The sequence below is a fragment of the Ips typographus genome, linkage group LG13, assembly GCF_016097725.1.
Source record: "Ips typographus isolate SLU linkage group LG13, UJ_Ityp_2.0, whole genome shotgun sequence".
In the NCBI taxonomy this organism is placed as follows: Eukaryota; Metazoa; Arthropoda; class Insecta; order Coleoptera; family Curculionidae; genus Ips; species Ips typographus.
Genome location: NC_138434.1, coordinates 524,986 through 550,174, shown reverse-complemented (window position 1 = coordinate 550,174; position 25,189 = coordinate 524,986). Strand labels below are relative to the sequence as shown.

The 25,189-nt window shown below is 36.5% G+C and overlaps 1 protein-coding gene and 1 long non-coding RNA gene across 7 annotated transcripts in view; one reads left to right on the top strand and one right to left on the bottom strand.

The window, feature by feature from the left end:
• The window catches only part of CaMKII (Calcium/calmodulin-dependent protein kinase II), a 43,717-nt gene that overhangs the window by 17,600 nt on the left and 928 nt on the right, over positions 1-25,189 (bottom strand). For all 6 annotated transcript variants that reach the window (XM_081991353.1, XM_081991355.1, XM_081991354.1 and 3 more), the window contains 9 exons: positions 16,628-16,722; positions 13,178-13,237; positions 8,677-8,731; positions 7,785-7,923; positions 7,376-7,657; positions 5,426-5,548; positions 5,284-5,367; positions 5,185-5,227; positions 3,426-3,515 (listed from right to left, as the gene is read on the bottom strand). In XM_081991353.1, the coding sequence (XP_081847479.1) occupies positions 3,426-3,515; positions 5,185-5,227; positions 5,284-5,367; positions 5,426-5,548; positions 7,376-7,657; positions 7,785-7,923; positions 8,677-8,731; positions 13,178-13,237; positions 16,628-16,722 (971 nt within the window). The remainder of the gene's footprint in view (positions 1-3,425; positions 3,516-5,184; positions 5,228-5,283; positions 5,368-5,425; positions 5,549-7,375; positions 7,658-7,784; positions 7,924-8,676; positions 8,732-13,177; positions 13,238-16,627; positions 16,723-25,189) is intronic.
• LOC145736894 (uncharacterized) overlaps positions 16,729-25,189 on the top strand; it is a 23,768-nt gene continuing 15,307 nt past the window's right edge. The window contains exon 1 of the long non-coding RNA XR_014180139.1: positions 16,729-17,985. This is a non-coding gene — a long non-coding RNA (uncharacterized LOC145736894). The remainder of the gene's footprint in view (positions 17,986-25,189) is intronic.

The following is a 25,189-nucleotide window of genomic DNA, read 5'->3' as shown; positions in this document are numbered from 1 at the left end:
ACACTACCAAATTGAGTACAGTCAGAGAGAAAAGCAGTGTCAAAGTTTGAACTAACAGAAACACAGTTTGAAAGGACAGTCAAGGACAAAATCGCCTGTAAAAGCCATTTGTGGTGTGAAAATGACAGTTTTGAGCACATTTTTGGAATCCCTATTAAATTTCCTATCCAATAGTCTAAAAAAACACTAAAAAATCAAGTATAGTCAGTTAAAAAAACAGTGTCAAAATTTGAACTGCTAGAAACACAGTTTGAAAGGACAGTCAAAGACAAAATCGCCTGTAAAACCCACTTGTAGTGTGAAAATGACAGTTTTAAGCACATTTTTGGAATCCCTATTAAATTTCCTATCCAATAGTCTAAAAAAACACTAAAAAATCAAGTATAGTCACTTAGAAAAACAGTGTCAAAATTTGAACTGCTAGAAACACAGTTTGAAAGGACAGTCAAAGACAAAATCGCCTGTAAAACCCACTTGTAGTGTGAAAATGACAGTTTTAAGCACATTTTTGGAATCCCTATTAAATTTCCTATCCAATAGTCTAAAAAAACACTAAAAAATCAAGTATAGTCACTTAGAAAAACAGTGTCAAAATTTGAACTGCTAGAAACACAGTTTGAAAGGACAGTCAAAGACAAAATCGCCTGTAAAACCCACTTGTAGTGTGAAAATGACAGTTTTAAGCACATTTTTGGAATCCTCATTAAATTTCCTATCTACCAACCCATAAAAACACTACCAAATTGAGTACAGTCAGAAAGAAAAACAGTGTCAAAGTTTGAACTAACAGAAACCTAGTTTGAAAGGACAGTCAAGGACAAAATCGCCTGTAAAACCCATTTGTGGTGTGAAAATGACAGTTTTAAGCACATTTTTAGAATCCTCATTAAATTTCCTATCCAATAGTCTAAAAAAACACTAAAAAATCGAGTATAGTCAGTTAGAAAAACAGTGTCAAAATTTGAACTGCTAGAAACACAGTTTGAAAGGACAGTCAAAGACAAAATCGCCTGTAAAACCCACTTGTAGTGTGAAAATGACAGTTTTAAGCACATTTTTAGAATCCTCATTAAATTTCCTATCCAATAGTCTAACAAACACTAAAAAATCGAGTATAGTCAGTTAGAAAAACAGTGTCAAAATTTGAACTGCTAGAAACACAGTTTGAAAGGACAGTCAAAGACAAAATCGCCTGTAAAACCCACTTGTAGTGTGAAAATGACAGTTTTAAGCACATTTTTAGAATCCTCATTAAATTTCCTATCCAATAGTCTAACAAACACTAAAAAATCGAGTATAGTCAGTTAGAAAAACAGTGTCAAAATTTGAACTGCTAGAAACACAGTTTGAAAGGACAGTCAAAGACAAAATCGCCTGTAAAACCCACTTGTAGTGTGAAAATGACAGTTTTTAGCACATTTTTAGAATCCTTATTAAATTTCCTATCTACTAACCTAAAAAAACACTACCAAATTGAGTACAGTCAGAGAGAAAAACAGTGTTAAAGTTTGAATTAACAGAAACACAGTTTGAAAGGACGGTCAAGCACAAAATCGCCTGTAAAACCCATTTGTGGTGTGAAAATGACAGCTTTAAGCACATTTTTGGAATCCTCATTAAATTTCCTATCCAATAGTCTAACAAACACTAAAAAATCGAGTATAGTCAGTTAGAAAAACAGTGTCAAAATTTGAACTGCTAGAAACACAGTTTGAAAGGACAGTCAAAGACAAAATCGCCTGTAAAACCCACTTGTAGTGTGAAAATGACAGTTTTAAGCACATTTTTAGAATCCTCATTAAATTTCCTATCCAATAGTCTAACAAACACTAAAAAATCGAGTATAGTCAGTTAGAAAAACAGTGTCAAAATTTGAACTGCTAGAAACACAGTTTGAAAGGACAGTCAAAGACAAAATCGCCTGTAAAACCCACTTGTAGTGTGAAAATGACAGTTTTTAGCACATTTTTAGAATCCTTATTAAATTTCCTATCTACTAACCTAAAAAAACACTACCAAATTGAGTACAGTCAGAGAGAAAAACAGTGTTAAAGTTTGAATTAACAGAAACACAGTTTGAAAGGACGGTCAAGCACAAAATCGCCTGTAAAACCCATTTGTGGTGTGAAAATGACAGCTTTAAGCACATTTTTGGAATCCTCATTAAATTTCCTATCCAATAGTCTAACAAACACTAAAAAATCGAGTATAGTCAGTTAGAAAAACAGTGTCAAAATTTGAACTGCTAGAAACACAGTTTGAAAGGACAGTCAAAGACAAAATCGCCTGTAAAACCCACTTGTAGTGTGAAAATGACAGTTTTAAGCACATTTTTAGAATCCTCATTAAATTTCCTATCCAATAGTCTAACAAACACTAAAAAATCGAGTATAGTCAGTTAGAAAAACAGTGTCAAAATTTGAACTGCTAGAAACACAGTTTGAAAGGACAGTCAAAGACAAAATCGCCTGTAAAACCCACTTGTAGTGTGAAAATGACAGTTTTAAGCACATTTTTGGAATCCTTATTAAATTTCCTATCCAATAGCCTAAAAAACCACTACCAAATTGAGTACAGTTAGAGAGAAAAACAGTGTCAAAGTTTGAACTGCCAGAAACACAGTTTGAAAGGACAGTCAAAGACAAAATCGCCTGTATAACCCACTTGTATTAACACTATTCCGTCAACCATTCCGCAGCTGTGTCACTTGTCACATGTGAACGAAAAGTAGTTTTCCGTGCGTAAAAAGCATTCATTCCGCACTCCGTTATAATTCCGGATACATGAGAACCGAGCTTAAGGGTTCTAAAATGGGGGACGCATTCTAAAATGCCAATTTAATACTAATAATAGTGTTTCGGTAATGATTAATGTCACTTAAATAGCTGATTTCCCTCACAAAATGCAATCGAAAAAGTAACATGCAAATAGTGACAAGATTATGATGGTGTGAATGATCCATTTAAATGCGTTCAAAATAATAACGTCACGTCAAAGCCAGCAACTGCTTGATTATAACTGCTAAATCACGTGACACATTTAAATGGGCTAATCTAACCTGAAAGCGGTCACACAGTGCGAAAACAAGTGACAAGAGTGTGAAAACAGTTCGATGTATAGTTGGTGGAACTACGCCGTTTTGACACGTCAATGGTGCAAAAAATGGCATAATTCACACCTTTCGGAAACAATAAACCAGTGGTATGTGGGATGAATGATGGTCCACTATTTACAAAAAAAAAACTAGAGAACAGGATGAGAGAAAGTAGTCACGAAAGAAATGACGGTGTGATGTATGACTGTCAGTCACACAAGTGTGACGTTTGTTAGTACGGCCTAAACAAGGTGACGTTCCAAAACAATGTTTTCCAGAAGTTAGATTGGTCAAACACAAGTTAACACGCAAGTTCAGTAAAAGGTCTTACCTTTGATGTCGTCATCTTCGAGGGTCGTAGAACTGTCGGTGCTCTCTTTCACTTGGGATCCGTCCCCTTTCTTCACAATGATACTTCTACCTAGAAAAAGTCACCAATTTCAATACTGCCATGTTTTGATACTAATTTTGCTATTCTAAGTCCGTTTGTTTGACGTTTATACGCTTAAAACATTTAATGTTTGAGTCTTGAAACTGGTGATCGCCAACTCAAACACCAAAATGATATAAGTATAATAAATGATAAATCAGTTTGATGTAAGTGTCTGATACTATAATGTCATTGTCAACTGTCAAATTGTGTACCAAAAATTTGCGTTAAGCGATCACCATCAAGACTTCATCTTTACACACATACAGGTGTGGTAAATCCAAAAGCGACCATAGGAAAACCGTGTAACGGACAGAGAAACGTAGATAATTGCATGCGCGGGAGAAAGAAAACGAAAAAAACATCAAGTAGGCCATATTTTTAGCGCGCTGTTGCCAAACGCCGTATGTATTCAATACCCTCGACAAACTTACTTACGGCGTCTGGCAACGGCGCGCTAAAAATATGGCCTACTTGATATTTTTTTCGTTTTCTGTCTTTCTCCCGCGCATGCAATTACCTACGTTTCTCTGTCCGTTACACGGTTTTCCTATGGTCGCTTTTGGATTTACCACACCTGTACAGAGTGGCTTTTTCTTGAAATTCTAAATGTTTATCATGCACTCCGTCCCACTTTGGGCCGTCCGGTACGTATAACGAACAGACAATAAAAACACTACACAAATCGAAATCGTACAATCCACCCGCCAAAAACAATTAAACAACAAATCGTCCAAAAATAAGCCAAAGATGAGCGAACACGTGATCGAAATGAATGGTGGCGGTTAAAAAGCTGAAAATGGACGTTTCCATGCACAACGTGGAATTTGCCAAAAACAACACACACACATTGATCAAAAATCAAAAAACGATGATCGCACATAATCAGTATGGGCTGCGCATTATGATCGCTTGATTCGAAACGTGATCTGGCTGGTTGCATAAAGTGTTCTTACCGCATTCTGGTTGCGTCAAGGTGAAGTGAAGTGAGGTTAGGTGACAAGTCCGCGTCAACCGGCAAAACAAAATTACCAACTACTCAATGCTTGTTCTAACAGTTTGTTTTTTTTTTGGTTAAAAACTTTATGCAAGGATGTGGGTAAAAGACTGTTAAAAATTGTCCACTAAGTTTATTATACTGATCTCAAGTGACATCTAGTGGTCAATTTGGTGAAAAGTGTCACGTGAGTTTGAATGTCCGCAAGCTTTCGATGTTGGTAACTGTGACTTTGCAACTTTTAGCTGAAATGTCTATTTAGAACTGAATGTGACAGCTTCAACCGTCTTTTACCTTATTTTTGTCAAAGACCAGCTATTTAACCAGAAGACCTCTTCCTACCAATGTAATCGACTGATATCGGCTTTGATCGTTCATTCAGGTTAGTGAAGAACGTTGCCACATATCAGACTAGGTCATAAGGATTAATATCTTCCAATGATTATTAGAATTGGAATGAGACAGCTGGCAACATGTTTCCTATCAAAGACAAACCGAGAAAGGAACTGCACCGACTATCTCTTCTTGTTAAATAGCTATTCTTTGTAAAAGTGTTGAAAGAGGATTGGAAAATGTACTTGTTAGTAGCGTTAGTAATATCTAAGGACTTTGACAGAAAACGTGACTAAATTGAAGTAAATGACAACCAAAAGGAAGACTTACTCGAAAAGTTCCTGGTCGCTAACATCGTTGTTAGAATAGCACCCTGAAACAATTACTCCATTGAAACTAACCTGAAAAAAAAAAGTGTCCAAAACTTACCTTAAGCTTACGCCTGGCATTGAACTTTTTGAGGCAATCCACAGTTTCTTGGCGGTGTACAACGGAGGCGACGCGTTCCCTTTGCTGCAAGAAAAAATCACGGCTTACCTTTTGGTTAAGAAGGTAATCGAACAAAGCTTACGCAAATCCAGGGATGTTTCAAAGCGTCGGAAGCCGTAATCCGTTTGCTCGGATCGACGGTGAGCATTTGATTGATGAGGTTCTTGGCTTCGGGCGTCACAGTGTCCCATTCAGGACTCGGATACTATCGCATTACATTATGTTTTACTTTCATTTTATACACGTAATGCGCGGATTTTTCACGCCACTGCTTTGACAGATCTTTGACACCACAAAGCCTGGTTGTCATAAACGATGCTACTATAATCAAAAAAATGTATCAAGTGATTTAACACAGTTTTTTACTTTTGGCAACGTCGCTTTTAATCGGTTTGTGAGTGCAAGAGAGACAGTACATGAAACAGACAAAGATCCACATAGATTTATTGACAATATTGACATTGACGTACAGCAATGCCAGATCTACCGTTTTTGTAGTTCTTCTACCGTTCTCCTGTTTTTTGTATTACGTTAATGCCATTATGTTGGTTGTGATACTTTTCATATACTTTTTCAGTTTATTGAATAGGAAATTTAATGAGGATTCTAAAAATGCGCTTAAAACAGTAATTTTCTTACTTCAAATTATACTCTAAAACCACGTGATGTCTGTCACTATTGTTAGAATTTGCAAGAATTACATTTTAACACAGTTTTCGAAACCAAACGATTTTCTGAGAATTATGACAGTGATTTTGCCAATTGTCACTTAATAGTATAGCTAAATAGTCTTCTGAAATCACGTGACAACGTCAAAACTGTGAAATCAAGCTCAAAAGTTGCAAAAATCAGGATTTAGAAACGTCTTGCAGTATTTGATATAAAACGTGTTTCTGAGATTTAAGACAGTTATTTTGTCAATTGTCACGTGACCGTCTATCTAAATAGTCTTCTGAAATCACGTGATAACTGCCACTAACGTCAAAACTGTCAAACTGTGCTTAAAAGTTGCAAAAATCAAATTTAGAAACGTTTTCTTGCAATATTTGATATAAAACGTGTTTCTGAGATTTATGACAGTTATTTTGCCAATTGTCACGTGACCGTCTATCTAAATAGTCTTCTGAAATCACGTGATAACTGCCACTAACGTCAAAACTGTCAAACTGTGCTTAAAAGTTGCAAAAATCAAATTTAGAAACGTTTTCTTGCAATATTTGATATACAACGTGTTTCTGAGATTTATGACAGTTATTTTGCCAATTGTCACGTGACCGTCTAACTAAATACTCTTCTGAAATCACGTTACAACTGTCACTAACGTCAAAACTGTCAAACCATGCTCAAAAGTTGACAAAATCAGGGTTTAGAAACGTTTTCTTGCAGTATTTGATATAAAACGTGTTTCTAAGATTAATGACAGTTATTTTCCCAATTGTCACGTAACCGTCTAACTAAATAGTGTTATACAATCACGTGACAACTACCACTAACGTCAAAACTGTCAAACCATGCTCAAAAGTTGCAAAAATCAGGATTTAAAAACGTTTTCTTGCAGTATTTGATATAAAACGTGTTTCTAAGATTAATGACAGTTATTTTCCCAATTGTCACGTAACCGTCTAACTAAATAGTGTTATACAATCACGTGACAACTACCACTAACCTCAAAACTGTCAAACCATGCTCAAAAGTTGCAAAAATCAGGATTTAAAAACGTTTTCTTGCAGTATTTGATATAAAACGTGTTTCTGAGATTAATGATAGTTATTTTGACAATTGTCACGTGACCGTCCAGCTAAATAGTGTTCTACAATCACGTGACAACTGTCACTAACGTCAAAACTGTCAAAATTAAAATAAATGGCGCCAATTATCGTTTTTTGTGGATAGAACTGTCAGAAAATTGTCGGCTACGAAAACTACATTATTTGAATGACACCTGTCACCGAATTTTACCGAACTTTCATAATTAAACGTCATGCAGTGGCGTAACTCTGTGCTACTGATACGTCCAACTTGGGTCACTTACATCATAAGCTCCAGCCTTGATTTGTGCATAGAGCCTATGCTGGTCCTCATCCCAAAATGGCGGATAGCCCACCAGTAAGATGTACAGAATGACGCCGCATGCCCAAATATCCACCGGTTTTCCGTACGGTTCCTTTTTCAGCACCTCCGGGGACAAGTACCCGGGCGTACCGGCGAATCCGAACCACGCCTGTTGTTCACCCTGCACCTCAATGGCCAGCCCGAAATCGGCCAGTTTTACCGCCGCTCCTTTGGCTTTGCTGGCTAACAGCAAATTTTCCGGCTGAAACAATTTCAGACACTGTCACGTGTCAACCAAAATGCCCGAAACTGTTTCCAAAACTGATCACCAGAGGGAGTGTATCTCTTACCTTGAAACGCCAATTGTCAACCGTTTTGGTTTTACTTACTTTAAGATCCCTATGTACGACGCCATTTTGATGGCAATGATTCACGGATTCTAGGATTTGTTGGATGCAATGCGAGGCGTCCGCTTCGGAATAAAATTCTCTTGCCACGATGTCTTCGAACAATTCACCTCCGGTTACCCTGAAAGTTCAGCAATTCATCAAAATCAACAAACCATAACCTAAAAAAAAGTTAGTTCTATAATCTATTTAAAAAACTAGGGGGAGCGATTGTAAATTAGGTTGGCAGTAGTGGTCAAATGTGATTGGCGGTATGATTTACACAGCAGAAATCATACAAGATAAACGCAGGTTATGTCAAATGTTAGTTTAGTATTTTTTTGGTAACTTTCGCTTGTGTATGCTAGGCTTCTTCATTCGCTCCTCCTAGTTTTTAGCTTAAGATGATTTTCAATGTGACAGTCTTAACTTCTTCCCTGGAATATTAAGCTGAAAGTAACGTCGAATGATAATTCCTTCACCAAATGTCAAGAAATCATTTCGTTCTCTGAAGAAAAACTAACAAAGGTTCGGCTAAAACAACTATTTTGTCTAAATTCGGCTTAACCCAGACACATTCCACTGAAGGTAGGTCACGAACAGCAGGGCTGGGTGTAATTTGTCATCAGCCAGAACAAACTGACCCACTTTCGGTGGCAAACAATAAAAATTCCCAGATGTTTTACTGTGTAATTTTTTGTGTTAAATTATTCGTTTTCAATTGATTTGCAGACCGAAAATGACACGCAATCCCCGTTGGGAACCAATCGAATCGATATAGCGATTTGTTGCCAATAACGCGAGTGAATCCATTTCACAACTCGCTAGTATCTGATACACAGCGTTATTCAATTTGCCTGTCACAGTGACAGATTTGAAATCATAGAATACTTACAAATCGAATACTAAGTAATGAAAGTTCTCTTCCTGTATACTGTCGTGCAGTCTCACTGAAAAGAAAGAAACGGTTATTAGGCAAAAAGTAAATCACTAATACAGCAAACGTGCATGCAAAAGACTATTTAAATGAAAATAACTATTAACCATGCTCGTTTATTGACATGAAATTATACTCCCAACAAACAGGACGAAATTGGAGAAGGTAAGTCCGTTACGTCAAAACTAATCAAAACCCTTGCGTTCCCAACCAATTCCCATCCAGGATTTTGCGCCAATAAAAATGCAAATCCGGTCAGGGGAGAAGTAGACTATTTGTAATAGTAAGAGTCAAATTTTGTACACTAACTCCTAATATGCCAGTAATGCCCAATATAATTTCTTGTAATGCCCAGTAATTCCTAATAATTAACCTAACCTAACCTAACAAGACCCACTAACTTCCTGAATTATCTTAATTGGTCTAAAAAAACATTTTTTAATTAAAAAATAAGAAAATATGCGTGCAATTAATTAACCGGAGTGGGATACCCTGTATATTTTTTCATTTTTTTTCAAATTCTAGACATATTTCCTATATTAATGTACCTATCTGTAACCGTTTTTGAGATATTTAGGTACCATTTTATGCGAAATTTGATATTTTTGGTCTCCCAAAACATGTTTCTTGGTTTTTGTCATGTTAGACCCGGTTTGTTCTAGGAATGGGTGCAGAAAGACGCCAAATTATAAAATACAGTGTGGTCAAAAAATCAGTTCTAAAAAGGACAGAAAGTCTAGTTTTTCAAACGGACCATACATTGAGCCACCCTGTAACTGTCAAAATAACCGAATTAATAAAGGTTAAAGTGGTAGTTGTCAAATTTAGTCACAACTGTCTTTATATTGTCACTCACAACACTTTGTATACACTTTTATATGTCAACGGATAGAAAATCAAGTAGGCTTTCAAAAAAATATGGCCGCCTGTGTTGATAGGTTGCTTTGTTTCGCCGCCAGGGGGCTCCAAAACTAATCTTTTCCTTGACTGTTACCGCTCTAATATTTTTAAAGGATTTTTTTTTTAAATCGACCAGATACGGCCCTGATATTTGGCACAATGATTGTCAAATCGAGGGTAGTAACAAAACTGTAGAAATATAGGACGCATTCGTTTTCACGCTCCATGGAGCGAGCAGAGCTTTTTTGACGTCACAATGACGTAGTTTGACAATTGGCCCAATTACGGTTTTGCCAAATTACGTCATCGTGACGTCAAAAAAGCTCTGCTCGCTTCATGGAGCTGGAAAACGAATGCGGCTACAATCATTAAGGTCGATTTTCGCTTGCACTAACTAGACCAACCTCAGGCGCAAAACCCATTAGGATAGTGGCGGTGTTTCAGGCAAATTTGACCCTTACGAAAATTGTCATTTGCGAAAAAAGTTTTTCCAAAAAATCTACAAGCATTACGTTGTGTTAGTTCTAGTTAGTCACGTGACCGTTTTTCTTAATTTTCTATAGTCAAATTAGCCTGACAGTCAATGAAATGAGCTTTCTAAAAATATCCCCATTTGGGTTGACAGGTTAGACGGTTTGACCGTTAGAGGGCGTCAAATTTGACCAATTTTTTAATCACTTTTTTGGTTTGATCCTCAAAAAGTCGCTTAATTGCAATATATTTGGAAAACTATAATACGTCAGTGGATAGCCAATGAAATGAGCTTTCTAAAAATACCCCAACGGCGGTTAATAGGTTGGACGATTTGGCCACTAGAGGGCGTCACTTGGTAATGTTGCCAATTCCCAAGTAATGCCCACTATTTCCTACAGTTTGTACACTATAACAGCCCAGTGGTTTACCCCTCGCAAGTTTCAGACTCTTCAATAAGGAAAGTTACAAAATTTGGCACTAAATGCTACGATATTAGTCTTAAAAACTGGTTTCAGTCCAGAAAATTGTTGAAAATAGACTTTTGGACTGTTTTTAGTAGTAAAAATGAGTTTTATCCACAACAATCATTGCCTTGACTTCCGGACTGTTTTTAGTGCTTCAAATCCAGTTTTAGACAATCAACAATGGATTGCAGCCAAAAAAAAAAACAAATTTTAGACTATTTTTTACAACAAGATTATGGTACACGCCAGGCAGAGGGTAGATCTCAATCAAAATATGCTAAACTATACAAGAACAGTACAATTTAAGAATATAAGGAATTTAAAAGTTAAATCTGTCAAAATAGCAAACTACCAACTGAAATCTAAGCACATGCGAGCTGATTCACGTGAATTGACATTTCTTGATTGGCTCCTACACGTTCAAAAGCAAAACTCGAGTAACACAATCATTTATCCGATAAAATCGAGCCTTTCAAAAGGGGATTTACTCGGTTCTGGCCCGGGATCTATTTACCTAAAACACTATTCAACTACTTGAAAGCTGTTAAACTTGTCCTATCCAAACACTATCTGCGAAGCCCTTTCGGGTCAGTTGCAGCCTTGAAACGTGACACTTGAGCCCCTAAATTTCCCCCAGTTAACGCTATCAAACTGAATTTTGTAGGATAAAAATTATATTATCCTACGGGGGCTTCCGCATATAATATTCCCAGAGTTATTGGGGCTTTAAGAGCCTTCAATATCTCGTATAATAGTGCCTAATAAAAGAGTTATGGGGGCGTATAATAGACTTTCTCAGTAGTGATGAATAGTAGTTATGGGACCTTTGGTTTTCTTGTTCCTCAGTACTGATCCCCCCTGAAGGGGCTACGCAAAGTGGTTTTATCTGTCCCGGATAAATTAACCTACACCGTCATCATCGAGATGAAAAGGGATCGATTCGAACATGATCTGGCTGGCTTAACACCGTTCTGGCTTGTCGAGTGATATTTCTGCCTGACGGGGTGATTTGACGTATCGGTGGTCGTTTTATCGGCCCCGAAACACACAAGGGCGATAATATCCTGTTTTTGTCCCTCTCAAGTGATCAAACTAGTGAGATGAGTGTCGTATGCCTATAAATTATGAAAAATTTGGATTACTCTTAAAAATTCTGAAAAGAAAAACACAACTACGCAAAACGCTATCTTTCCACGCCAGGACGTGTTTGCAACAGTTTCGCCCTTTTAATCTACCTCCGGCTACATGGGGGTGTAATTTTAACCCCAGGCCAGCATAAAATCTGCAAGGGTTGTTTTTTTTAGCTCGAATACACTGAAACTTCTAGACACACCACACCTTGTTTGTTCACACTGAAATTATTGTAAAAAGAAAGTGAAACAGCCTATACTTCCCCTTATAAAGCAGCATTCTTCCCTTCTTAAACAAAATTGAGTGCCTTTTAGATATGCTAAACTAGGTAATGTAGGAGGAGATGAGAGGGGTTTCAATTGGGTTAAAACGAATTTTTAGAGCGCTTAAAAGGGTCTTGGAGCCCCTATATTGACGATTAAGAGCTTCGTCAGGAATATGAAGGAAAGGTTTAAGAACAGGGGTGGCATTATGTCCACTGGGAAGAAAATGGAGGAAATAACGTGGAAAGTCAAAATCGATAATGTGCTTATTACAGTTTTCTGTTCTGCAACAAGTTATCTAGCGACATCTATAGTTGCATAGTTAATCTAAAAATGTTTTTAAAACAACGTTCTTATTTTAATAAAGTTTCTTTTTCTTTCAAATTATACCAGTTTCGTCCATTTTTTTTTCCAGTTTTGTCCGCCCCGGACAAAACTTAAAAACGGTAGAAAAAGATGGGGCACAATCAATGTAAACTACAGTTAATGCCTCTAACTTATTTGAGCATGTAAATCAAACTCTATAATAGCATCCCTTCGTTAATTTAACCAATTTTCGATCATTAACAGCTCTATCCAGGGCTCTGCGGGGATAACAAAACTAATTTCAAATAACTGATTTAATTACGAAGGAAATTCTAGGATTGGATGAAGTTTAGAGCAAAGATCCATTTGTCAGAGAACTGGAAATTGTAAATCTGGGGATCACAAAAAAATACTAGTTTTTCTGTCTTGTCGCAAATTTTGACCCTACTGACACTCTAAACTAGAAAGTCATGCATTCTAGAAACTTAACTAAAGCACTTTCTAAACATCTGTGCAAAACAACTTGCATCTACAAGGTGATTCCACTTCCAACGCGCTTTAAAATGATGAAAACTCACAACAACAAGAGTCAGGTAAACAAACTGGATTAAAGAAAAAAAAAAAAATACTGGAAAAAACTATTACCTAAATGCTTGAGCACCTCAGGATTGCTAACTATTTACAAATGAAAACAAATAGGTTAAAATACATCCATTAAAATGCACACCGAATGAACGGCAAGATGACCGGACTTGTGTCTGTTTGATTATTGGTTGCAAACCACAATCAATCCGGTCAACTTGGAAGGGTTAATGTATTTTGAGTGGTAGTTTTGAAAGTGTGAAGCTGACGGATGAATGAGGCCTAACATGTCAAGTGTTGGTTATACGTACGGTTTGTTTTGGGTGTGACAAAGCTTACCTATATTCGGGTGTTGCAGTTTTCTGCAGATTCTTGCTTCTCTTTCCAGCTTTTGAAAGTCTGTAACAATAAAACAGTGTTGTCAATTAATGCTCTCAAAAGTCAGTCTTTCGTCCAATATGGTGAATTGTTTAAACCGTAGTTAAGTTTTCCTAAACATGAGAAAATGTGATTTACACTAATCCGTTGAGAGCCGACCTACGGAATTGCTCGGTAAATGTTTTACAGGTTCAATTCCACCGTTCTAGCTCTAACGGCTCCCTTTCAATAATTAAAAGCCCTTTTATAAGGTCAACTCGACCAAACATAGCCGGTAAACTGAATTATAGAGTGTTCGCTTCCAAAGTCCTAATTTGGTTTTATGTCCCGAAACTAAACACTTTTCTGAAGTGATGAACGGGCAAAGTGAACCTTAAAGAAGGTTTCCATTATTTGTTCCACGTCTTCCTGACGCCCTTCTTGTCTTCTGAACGGTGTCCAGAACACAAAGAAATTATTGACTGGGAATATACACTTGTCACGTGTTTATTTAAAAATACGTACGTTCTAGACGGGATATTATTTTTAAGCCACACTGTATAAAGCTTGGTTCACAAGTCAGAGAGAAAAGCGCTGTCAAAGTTTGAACTGCCAGAAACACAGTTTGAAAAGACAGTCAGCGACAAAATCGTCTGTTAAACTCACTTGGAGTGAGAAATTGACAGTTTTAAGCACATTTTTGGAATCCTCGTTAAATTTCTTATCCAATAACCTAAAAAAAATCACAAAATTCGATACAGTCAGGGAGAAAAGTGCTGCCAAAGTTTGAACTGACAGAAACACAGTTTGAAAAGACAGTCAGCGACAAAATCGTCTGTTAAACTCACTTGGAGTGAGAAATTGACAGTTTTAAGCACATTTTTGGAATCCTCGTTAAATTTCTTATCCAATAACCTAAAAAAAATCACAAAATTCGATACAGTCAGGGAGAAAAGTGCTGCCAAAGTTTGAACTGCCAGAAACACAGTTTGAAAAGACAGTCAGCGACAAAATCGTCTGTTAAACTCACTTGGAGTGAGAAATTGACAGTTTTAAGCACATTTTTGGAATCCTCCTTAAATTTCTTATCCAATAACCTAAAAAAAATCACAAAATTCGATACAGTCAGGGAGAAAAGTGCTGCCAAAGTTTGAACTGACAGAAACACAGTTTGAAAAGACAGTCAGCGACAAAATCGTCTGTTAAACTCACTTGGAGTGAGAAATTGACAGTTTTAAGCACATTTTTGGAATCCTCATTAAATTTCCTATCCACTAACCTAAAAAAACACTACCAAATTGAGTACAGTCAGAGAGAAAAACAGTGTCAAAGTTTGAACTAACAGAAACACAGTTGGAAAGGACAGTCAGAGAAAAAATCGCCTGTAAAACCCACTTAGAATGAGAAAATGACAGTTTTAAGCACATTTCTGGAATCCTCGTTAAATTTCCTATTCAGTTACTTGGAAAAACCGTATAAAATGTGGTACAGTCTGGGAGAAAAGCAGTGTCAAATTTTGAACTAAAAGAAACACAGTTTGAAAGGACAGTCAGAGACAAAATCGCCTGTAAAACCCACTTAGAATGAGAAAATGACAGTTTTAAGCACATTTTTGGAATCCTCGTTAAATTTCCTATTCAGTTACTTGGAAAAACCGTATAAAATGTGGTACAGTCTGGGAGAAAAGCAGTATCAAATTTTGAACTAAAAGAAACACAGTTTGAAAGGACAGTCAGGGACAAAATCGCTGGTGAAACCCACTTCTAGTAAGAAAATGTTTGATTTAAGTACATTTTTGGAATCCTCATTAAATTTCCTATTCAATAGCCAAAAAAAAACAAAAAACATATCGGTACAGTCATGGTGAAAAATGGTGTCAAAGTTTGAATTGTTAGAAACACAGTTTGAAAGGACAGTCAAGGACAAAATCGCCTGTAAAACCCACTTGGAATGAGAAAATGACAGTTTTAAGCACATTTTTGGAATCCTCATTAAATTTCCTATCTACTAACCTAAAAAAACACTACCAAATTGAGTACAGTCAGAGAGAAAAACAGTGTCAAAGTTTGAACTAACAGAAACACAGTTTGAAAGGACAGTCAAGGACAAAATCGCCTGTAAAACCCACTTGTAGTGTGAAAATGACAGTTTTAAGCACATTTTTGGAATCCTCATTAAATTTCCTATCTACTAACCTAAAAAAACACTACCAAATTGAGTACAATCAGAGAGAAAAACAGTGTCAAAGTTTGAACTAACAGAAACACAGTTTGAAAGGACAGTCAAGGACAAAATCGCCTGTAAAACCCATTTGTGGTGTGAAAATGACAGTTTTAAGCACATTTTTGGAATCCTCATTAAATTTCCTATCTACTAACCTAAAAAAACACTACCAAATTGAGTACAATCAGAGAGAAAAACAGTGTCAAAGTTTGAACTAACAGAAACACAGTTTGAAAGGACAGTCAAGGACAAAATCGCCTGTAAAACCCATTTGTGGTGTGAAAATGACAGTTTTAAGCACATTTTTGGAATCCTCATTAAATTTCCTATCTACTAACCTAAAAAAACACTACCAAATTGAGTACAATCAGAGAGAAAAACAGTGTCAAAGTTTGAACTAACAGAAACACAGTTTGAAAGGACAGTCAAGGACAAAATCGCCTGTAAAACCCATTTGTGGTGTGAAAATGACAGTTTTAAGCACATTTTTGGAATCCTCATTAAATTTCCTATCTACTAACCTAAAAAAACACTACCAAATTGAGTACAATCAGAGAGAAAAACAGTGTCAAAGTTTGAACTAACAGAAACACAGTTTGAAAGGACAGTCAAGGACAAAATCGCCTGTAAAACCCATTTGTGGTGTGAAAATGACAGTTTTAAGCACATTTTTGGAACCCTCATTAAATTTCCTATTCAATAGTCTAAAAAGACACTAAAAAATCGAGTATAGTCAGTGACTTTCCCCTGCAAGGTTGATTATTGTGCCAACAAACTACCCTTACCATGAACAAGTGAGAATGAATTCAAAAGGGCTAGTAAATAGAGAGCAGAAAAACAATTTCGCAGAGAGAGATTCCATTTTACGGCCCACTTTCAATTATTCAGAGGCCAATTCTCTCTCCCTTTTTCCAGCTCCATTTTACCACCTGACTGTAAAAAACCCTGCCTATGGCGGTTTTTCCTTGTTCCTTTGACTGGCTGATTTAAATTCAATTTGCTTTTTAAATTGCCTGTACAACTTGACCCATAAACATGTCATCTTGTCACAAAAACACGACAACATTACGTCCAATAAGGCATTACGTTCGTGTAATAATGTCGGCAGTTGTATACGAATTGGCGTTTAAGTTAACTGATTCGTTTTTTAACGTGCATTTGTCGTTTAAAACCCGTCTTTCCTTGCAATAGTGTTTACAAGCAACTTACCTCTGGCCGATAATTTTTTTGTGTTGATTATTTTGGCTGCAAACTCCAAACCGCTGGATTTCTGAACGCATCGTCTCACAACAGAAAAAGCACCCCTGAAACACAAATTTCAGTTAGTAATAAGTTTAAAATTAGTTGTATTTGATAGTTCAATGGAAAATTACTCTAAACTATAGCAGTAAGCTGAAACTTCTTGACCAAATCACAAAATACAAACATTGTAAATAAGAATACAGTTGGCATCAGTGTAGATTTGGCAAACCATTGTAGGCAATTTAGATAATTGATTGACTACTAGACTTTTCAATAAACACACGTCTTCCCACAATATTATTTAGATATTTTCTGTGGTTTTTAGTGCTACTAGTCAAAAATAATGTCTATTCCTCAACAAAAATTGCCAACAAGCCTGCTACAACACCGATAAAACCGGGAGGATTTATACGTCCCCAACTTTCGCACAACCAACAATTTTTCCTCCCCGGTAAGTACTCCCTAATTGCAAACTGGAGCGCAAAAATTCCTCGGAAAGTTTATCATATTTTTAAATCGTTTTTCTGCAATATTCCGGCTAATTTGCTTTCTCCATTAAAATTGAAATGAGGGAAAACAAGTAGGGGAGTGCGCCAGTCTCCTGCAGGAATATAAATTGACTTTTCTGCTCTATTCGGATGAGGTTTGGTAAAATCATTTTTGACCGACACATCCGGTCAACTATGTCCTTTCCCTGTCAACTAGTCGATTTCCAATTCATTCGACTCTTTAATTGGGAGACGCAGAGTTTTGCAAAGAGGAGACGTTTTTAAAACGAGAGTGAAATTTCACGCCCTCTAACGGCCAAACGGCGCAACTTAGCCGTGCCCGCTCAACGTCACGTGATAGCCCCGTTTATTAGCTTTCTTTTGTTATACGGTGGTTTTATACAGCGTGTTTCAAATAAGCGAGTTATAGACAATTTTCTGGAAAAGTGCACGAAAATTTAATTTAAATTAGGAATTTTTTGGGCCCACTATACTAACGACGACCATTTTGGATTTTCCTTAATCAAAGTGACTGTTTTAACTAATTTAAACCTGGGGAACACAAATCTGACGTCCATTTTGCTCTAACTGGGACCGTATGTCAATTTTGACACTTTAGGACGTGGCACCCTTGCAAAATTACATTTTGACAAATGACACTTTAAATCATTTTTGCACTATTAACCTGAAAATATTTAAGCAAAAATTCAAAAATTTTGAAAAAAAAAATTTTCTGAAAAAAATCAGAAGGTACCACACCCTTGAAAATTCTTGACAATTCTAGTTTTCAATTTTTCAAGGTCAAACGGTGCATGGTACCAAAAAAGTGTATAGAAGGTAAAAGTTGCATCCCGTCGAGGTGCATTTGTGGTAAAAATTTCAGACCTCTAACCTGAAACGTTTCTGAGATATTGAGCAAAAACTGCAAAAAACGAGAATCAACTTTCACGCCCTCTAGCGGATAAACGGGGCAACTTAGCCGTGCCCGCTCAGCGTCACGTGATAGCCCTATGCATTAGCTTTCTTTTGTTATACGGTGGTTTTATACAGGGTGTTTCAAATAAGCGAGTTATGGACAATTTTCTGGAAAAGTGCACCAAAATTTCGCTAAAATTGAGAATTTTTGCTTCCGATGAGGGTGGTCACAGTAAGGCTGCTAGAGCAAAAACAATTGAATATCGATACAAACATTTTACATCAAGTAGGCCTAGAATTTGACGTAGATCCCAAAAATTGACTAAAAAATTATAAGTTTGGTTTGTTGCTCAAATTTGGGACACCCTGTATACTGAAGGGGTTATCTAGGAATAAAGTATATGCAAATATCTACAAGATTCATATTTGTTTTTTTTTTAAATGAAAATGAAGCAATTTACAAGGATGTTAAAAATTCATTAAATCACCCTGTAGACTACTCCATTGTATTGTCAATAACTCGATTATTTTAACAATTATAGGGTGGTTCAATATACTAATTTGTAGCCCTTGAAACTGTCTTTTGATCACCCTGTTTACCATATATAGTAGAAATGTCACGCTACCGAAAGATTGAAGCTTTTATACCGAGAATGTGTTGTCCAGAAGGGAGAATATATAGCTTAACCGCTTTTACATCTCTGGTTTAGGTTAGGAGGCTTTGACAGTTGTCAGTCAGTTAGAGAGTCATTGTTGATGTCCTAAAGCAGGGCCGCCCTACTGGTGACGTCATCAGTATGCCTCTACTAAAAATTAATTAACAGTAAAGTTTATTCAAAAACTGCATTGTACAAACTTAATTATTATAAAGTACGTTTCCATGCTTTTTACTCATAATCGTAAAATCCCCCAAAATTGAAAATTTAACACTGTTTTCACCTTCCTAAAACCGAAATCCCACAACTAATTAGCAACTCCACCTGTTCGTGAATTTACCCAGAAAATCATTAAATCTTCTAAAGAGCTACAAACAACCAAATAACGTTTTTAATTAGGGTGGATTAAAGCCAAAACCCTGTTTATGATATGACACCTGGGTGAGAAAACACGCAAATTAAACCCTAAAAAGGAATAGGGCGCGGTCCGAGGTGTTTTGACCCGAAGGGCACCTAATGAAAAATCAATCTCCAAATTTGTCGAGTGTCCGATCACTCGACTGTTTCAGGGACGTGCAGAGGGGATTTCAATTGATTTTTCTATTCCAGTCTAAAAGAGGGATGATTAAATTCAACAAATAGCTGACAGATTTCAAAAGGAAGATTGTAGGGTAAAACGTAAAACATTCCTTGTTCTTTTCCCAAGCTAATAACGGCATTTTTCCTTTGTTAACTATGGATTACGTCCTGTAGAGCCGCATTAATTTGCATAAGTTCCCCGGTCTAGCATATATCTCCACCACGACCTAGTTAAAGAGTTTCGAGCAATGCAGCTAAATGTTTCGCTTTAAAGCACGTCAATACCGTTTGCCACCCCCTTTGGATTGTCGCAAAACAAAGGAAGAAAAGGGGGCCGTCAATCTTCATTCGGAGACACATGTCTCTTGTCAAGTGAAACGCGACAGACAATGATTTATCGACTTTTGGTGTGTCGTTTTCGTCGGTGGAAAGTTTCTCACTCTCCAGAGTCCTATTGCCATTTATTTTACACACCTTGTTGAATAGGCTGTTTTTCTTCTTATGCATGATAAGAAAGACTTCTTCTTCTTTTCATCTTCTGTACTGTCTGTGAAGAGAGAGATTTTTTAAATTTAAATTGTAAGTCAAAAAAAAAAATAATGAAAACTTGCACAAGATCTGGGATCAATGTTTCCACATTAGACCCGGTGACCCACTGACTCTTAAAGAGGGGGACCGGTTCCTGTGGTCCCAACAAAGCGGTCCAGGAATAGACACTTGACGGCTCCCGTTTCATTCGAAATGATCGCTATTTCGGTAATCCACGCTAAATTTAGCGGTTGCTAATATTTTCCAAAGCATCAATTCGATTTGTTGTAATTCTTTGTGCGGTACTATCGCGAGTACGTTTAATTATTTTCACTTGCCAAACGTGCGGAAATCTAAATAACCTTGATTTAGTCAATTGCGTGTATAAATTAGCTTCAATCACGTTAAAGTGTGTTTGAGATGGTAGCCGAGTTGTTTTTAAAGCACGTGACTAACGCTAAGGCAATTGCAAAATGATCACGTGTCCTAGCGATTCGATCAATTAGAGGCAACCTTTCAAACTCGCCACCGGTGTCTTAATAGCACAATACCCCCTACATTGTTTATCGATTCAAGAACGTCCCTTTTTCATATAAACCTATTAAGTTTATTAAGGTTTCTTCCATTTTGAATCGTCGATTAACGGAAACACCTTCCTGCCAACCCTTTGTTCGTTTCAAGGTTGTTTCTAAACTCCCTTTCGCCATATTTCATAAACTAATTATTCATTTAAATTCTACTGGATATAGTTTTGGGCGGTTTGTTGTCGGGAAGGTTTTAGTAAATTAATCTAATCAAAAGACATCCTTGCCAGTGGTTGTAAAGGGTAAAATTTATGAATATTTTAGCGACTTGCTAGGGTCGACTGTCAGTTTGTAAATCCATTATACAGTTCATTAATGAGTCCTATTAATGCATGATTTTTCAATTATTGTTTTACTTTAATGCACAATTTTATCATAGGCAACCAAATATTATTTTGACTGTCAAAAGTACATCAACATTCAGTTAAACAAATACAACCTAAAGTTTGACAGCTCGTAACTCGGTTATTTTGACAGTTAGCAAGTTGATTTTTTTACCATCGTGTAGCCCATGAAAAGTTGTAAAAGTACCTGTGGTTATGTATCTTGTTATAGGTGTTAGGCCTCCTTTGAATTTGCTCTCTTGACTCTCCCTACTGTACAAGTGTCATTTTCAACCATTCTTAAAGCACATCACAAAGTTATCACAATCATTTCATTCTTTCAGCTGGATAGAAAGCACAGAAATATTTTTCGTTGCAAATAATGCCATAGGCACGGCATTTGTTCGATTTTCAAACATTCAAACACAGAACTAGATAAAAAATAAACAAAACAATTTTTGAGGTTAGGTCCTTCGGTTGTCTTCTGTTATCTGTCATTATTTTTCGATTTTTGCAGCGATGCCAATGTTTGCAATCTAACCCAACAGCGTTGCCATAGTTCTCGTTATTGATTCGGTGGTTCAAATGAAATACTTTCAAACATATTGGAGTCCCTATTATGTATATTACCAAGTCGAAAGAAAACAACCTATAACCCACACATGTGAAACCCTTTCATATCGGCAAAATCACGCCAGTTGTAGACTTTATTATTCATCGTAAGCAGAAAAAAAAACGGGGCACAACATTTGATTAGATTATCGAAACACGAGTTAATCAAATCTTTCTTTACCGTTAAGCACCTTCCTAAGTGGAAGTAAAACGAACTTTCAAAGTTACTTCCATCGTTTCAAGCTTCACTAAATGAAAACTAAAAAATAATAAATAGTCAAGACAAATTGGGTTTGCATCGACAAAGTTTCGAGATGCAGATAGTGAAAATTTTAAATTTAGATATAATATATAAGCCTACGCATAGGCGTGTGCAGCAAAAGCGAAGAATTCTGCTTTTCCAAACTGGCTACTACTACACTAATAATAACACCCACTTAAAATGAACTCCAGTATTTTTGTTTTTGTTTTCTCTATCCAGTTTGCTCGTTAACGAATTTTCGATTTGTTGACTGGTCGTCGGAGAAGCGAAACGTGTAAAGTGCGAGAAAAACATACGCGCAAATCACAAAACCCACGTTTTCGTTGGCACTCAGACACAAATTGACTGATTTAGTAGAATTTTTTATTTTTTTAGTTAACTTACAACTAAAGTTAGGCTGAAACGCTACAACACTGAACAAATGTCAACCTATTGCCTATTGGTTCATGGGTCACGTGACTGTTTTGACATTCTGTCTAAGCTACATCTATCCTAAAGTGAACAAACGGCGCAGTTGACCTGTTTTGTTGTCGCGTTTTATTATTTATCGAACGGTCCGAATTAAAGTCTCGCTGAAATTTTTAAAAGAATCCTGGAAGTGGTCCAAATCAATTTAATATGCACAAAACCTCGTCGAGTGGCAGCCAACGCCTTTTCAGGCCCGTACGCTCAAATTTTTCTATGGACTAACTCGTTCCCATTCCTAAAATTACTGACCGCCTCATTAAAAACAATAAAACCTTCCATTTATTGGTAAGAAGAGAAGGTAAATGGCACTTTGACCTTAAAAGGTGGCTATTTAAAGAAAGATTGTAAATAACCAACCAGAGAACTGTTATTGTTGGTAAACGACACGTGCACGAGATTTAATTACTTTTATTTCCACAACTATAATTACTAGGGTTTTGTTTCATTTTTGTAATAATCTAAATGTTTGGTAAAGCGTGTGTTCCCTTAAGAACCAGTAATTTTATTGCACTACCCTCAGGGTATACTATTTCACGTCGAATGGGGCCATATCCAAAGCCCAACGCCCCCCACAAGACTTTTGGATTAAAGCCAAAATCTATGTGGGCCATCTCTTTTCGGCTCAATACAAAATGGTGTTGAACGTGGCCTATATATTGTCTATACCAATTTCTGTATACGGTTTTAATTAGTTCTATAAGAGGAGAGGGTCACCCTGACAGTGACATCTGTCAAAAATTTAAATGTCACGTCAACAAACTTACCCAGTTTAGTTTTGGTTATGGAGGGTGTTGCCTCCGAGGGTTAAACACTAGTAATTCCTAATAATTAACCTAACCTAACCTAACAATACCCACTAACTTCCTGAATTATCACAACTGGAGAGTCTAAAAAAATTTGTTTTTATTAAAAAAAGGAAAAATAAGAAAATATGCGGCCAACGAATTAACCGGAATGAGATATCCTCTGTATATTTTTTCATTTTTGTATTCTACGTCAAATTCTAGACATATACATTGAACCACCCTGTAACTGTCAAAATAACCGAATTAATGAAGGTTCAAGTAGTAGTTGTCAAATTTAGTCAAAACTCTCACACACAACACTTTGTATAGACTTTTATATGTCAACGGATAGAAAATCAAATAGGTTTTCAAAAAAATATGGCCGCCTGTGTTGATAGGTTGCTTCGTTTGGCCGCCAGAGGGCTCCTGTTACCACTCTAATATCTTTAAAGGATTTTTTTTTTTTAAATCAGGCAGATACAGCCCTGATATTTGGCACAAACGTAGCACGACGATTGCCAAATCTAGGGCAGTAGCAAAACTGTAGAAATACAATCAGTAAGGTCGATTTTCGCTTGCACCAACTGACCAACCTAAGGCGCAAAACCCATTAGGATAGTGGCGGTGTTTCAGGCAAATTTGACCCTTACGAAAATTGTCAAAAATTTCAAGCATTCCGTCGGGGTAGATCTGGTAAGTCACGTGACCGTGTTTTCCAAATTGTCAAATTTGACGTATAAAAATCGATTAGTTAGCCGTTTGCCCGCTAGAAGGCGTCAACGTTGACCGATTTTTTGGGGTATCTTTTTGTTTAATCCTTAAAAACTCGCTTAATTGCACTACTTTTAGTAGAGTTTTATACGTCAATGGATAGCCAATGAAATGAACTTTCTAAAAATATCCCCATTTGGGTTGACAGGTTAGACGGTTTGACTGCTAGAGGGCGTCAAATTTGACCAATTTTTTTATCACTTTCTTGGTGCATCCTTTTGTTTAAACCTCAAAAACTCGCTTAATTGCACTACTTTTGGTAGAGTTTTATACGTCAATGGTTAGTCAATAAAATGAGCTTTCTAAAAATATTAATAGGTTGGACGGTTTGGCCACTAGAGAGCGTCAAAGTTGACTCATTTTTTCACAACTTTTTTTGGTGCATTTTTTCGTTCAATCTTCAAAAACTAGCTTATTTGTTACACTTCGTATAAACTTTTATATGTCAATGGATAGCTAATGAAATAGGCTTTTAATTGATGCATAAAGTTGATTGATTAGTTGTACGGTTTCGCTGCTAGAGACAGTCAAAATTTTTGAAAGTAAAATTACAAAATTAATATTTTTTCCAACGGATTTCATTGAAATTACCAAGCTTTTAAATTTTATTAATAATACTAATTTAATGCCCACTAATTCCTACAGTTTGGTTCCCTCTCCCATACTGTTATTTTTAATTACATTCTTTCCCATTTCCTTTATTAATATCTCCTTGGATTCTCATTTCTTCCCCCTTTATTTACCAATAAGTTATTTCCCTCAAAGCCTGACTAAACAAATTAATAATAATGAAACTTTTTTCAATTTGCTTGCCTCCAGGGACTAATTTGCACAAAAAAAAACTCTAATTAACGCAAGCTTTCCAAGATGTCTATAGGGAGTTTAGATCCTTCTTGTCTCTTGGACATGGAGCAGTTCTCCAGCTCATTAAAATGGTTTTAGCTGTTGCTGAAATTGCTTCAAACAACACGGACATCCAGGGTGTTTCACATACAAAACTCTTATGTAAAGATTAACTCAATAATCAGTCAATACACTTTGAAAGGCATGCACGCCTACACAAATCACTAAGATTGCCAACAACATTAAAAATAAACACACCAACCAGACTTATTGATGTTAAAGCGGTCTCATTAAAGAATGTTTTGTTCCTGTTTTTTGGAATGTATTTTATGGTTTTCTGTCAGTTTTATAGAGTACAGTACTGAAGTGAAACTGTACAGCTTCATTTTATTTGTAATTAATATAATTTAATAAAAATAGTGTAGACATCAACATTGCGTAACTGGGGTAAAAATGGCGGGTAAAAGACAGAAAGCCTGCGTACATCCAAGCTATCCCAAACATTTTTGGAAAATTTGTATGGAATTGAGGTAGTAATTTGAGGAAAAAGTTTGAAGACACAAAAGAGGCAACCACCTGTATATAAGGCTAGAGCAGCAGGGCTGAACCGTGTATTCCTGCTATGCCGCCGCTGATATTGATTTTCCGAAGCAATGCAGATAATATGTCGGACAACGACTGTCGACCGCTAGATACAAATTTTCCCAAACAACCC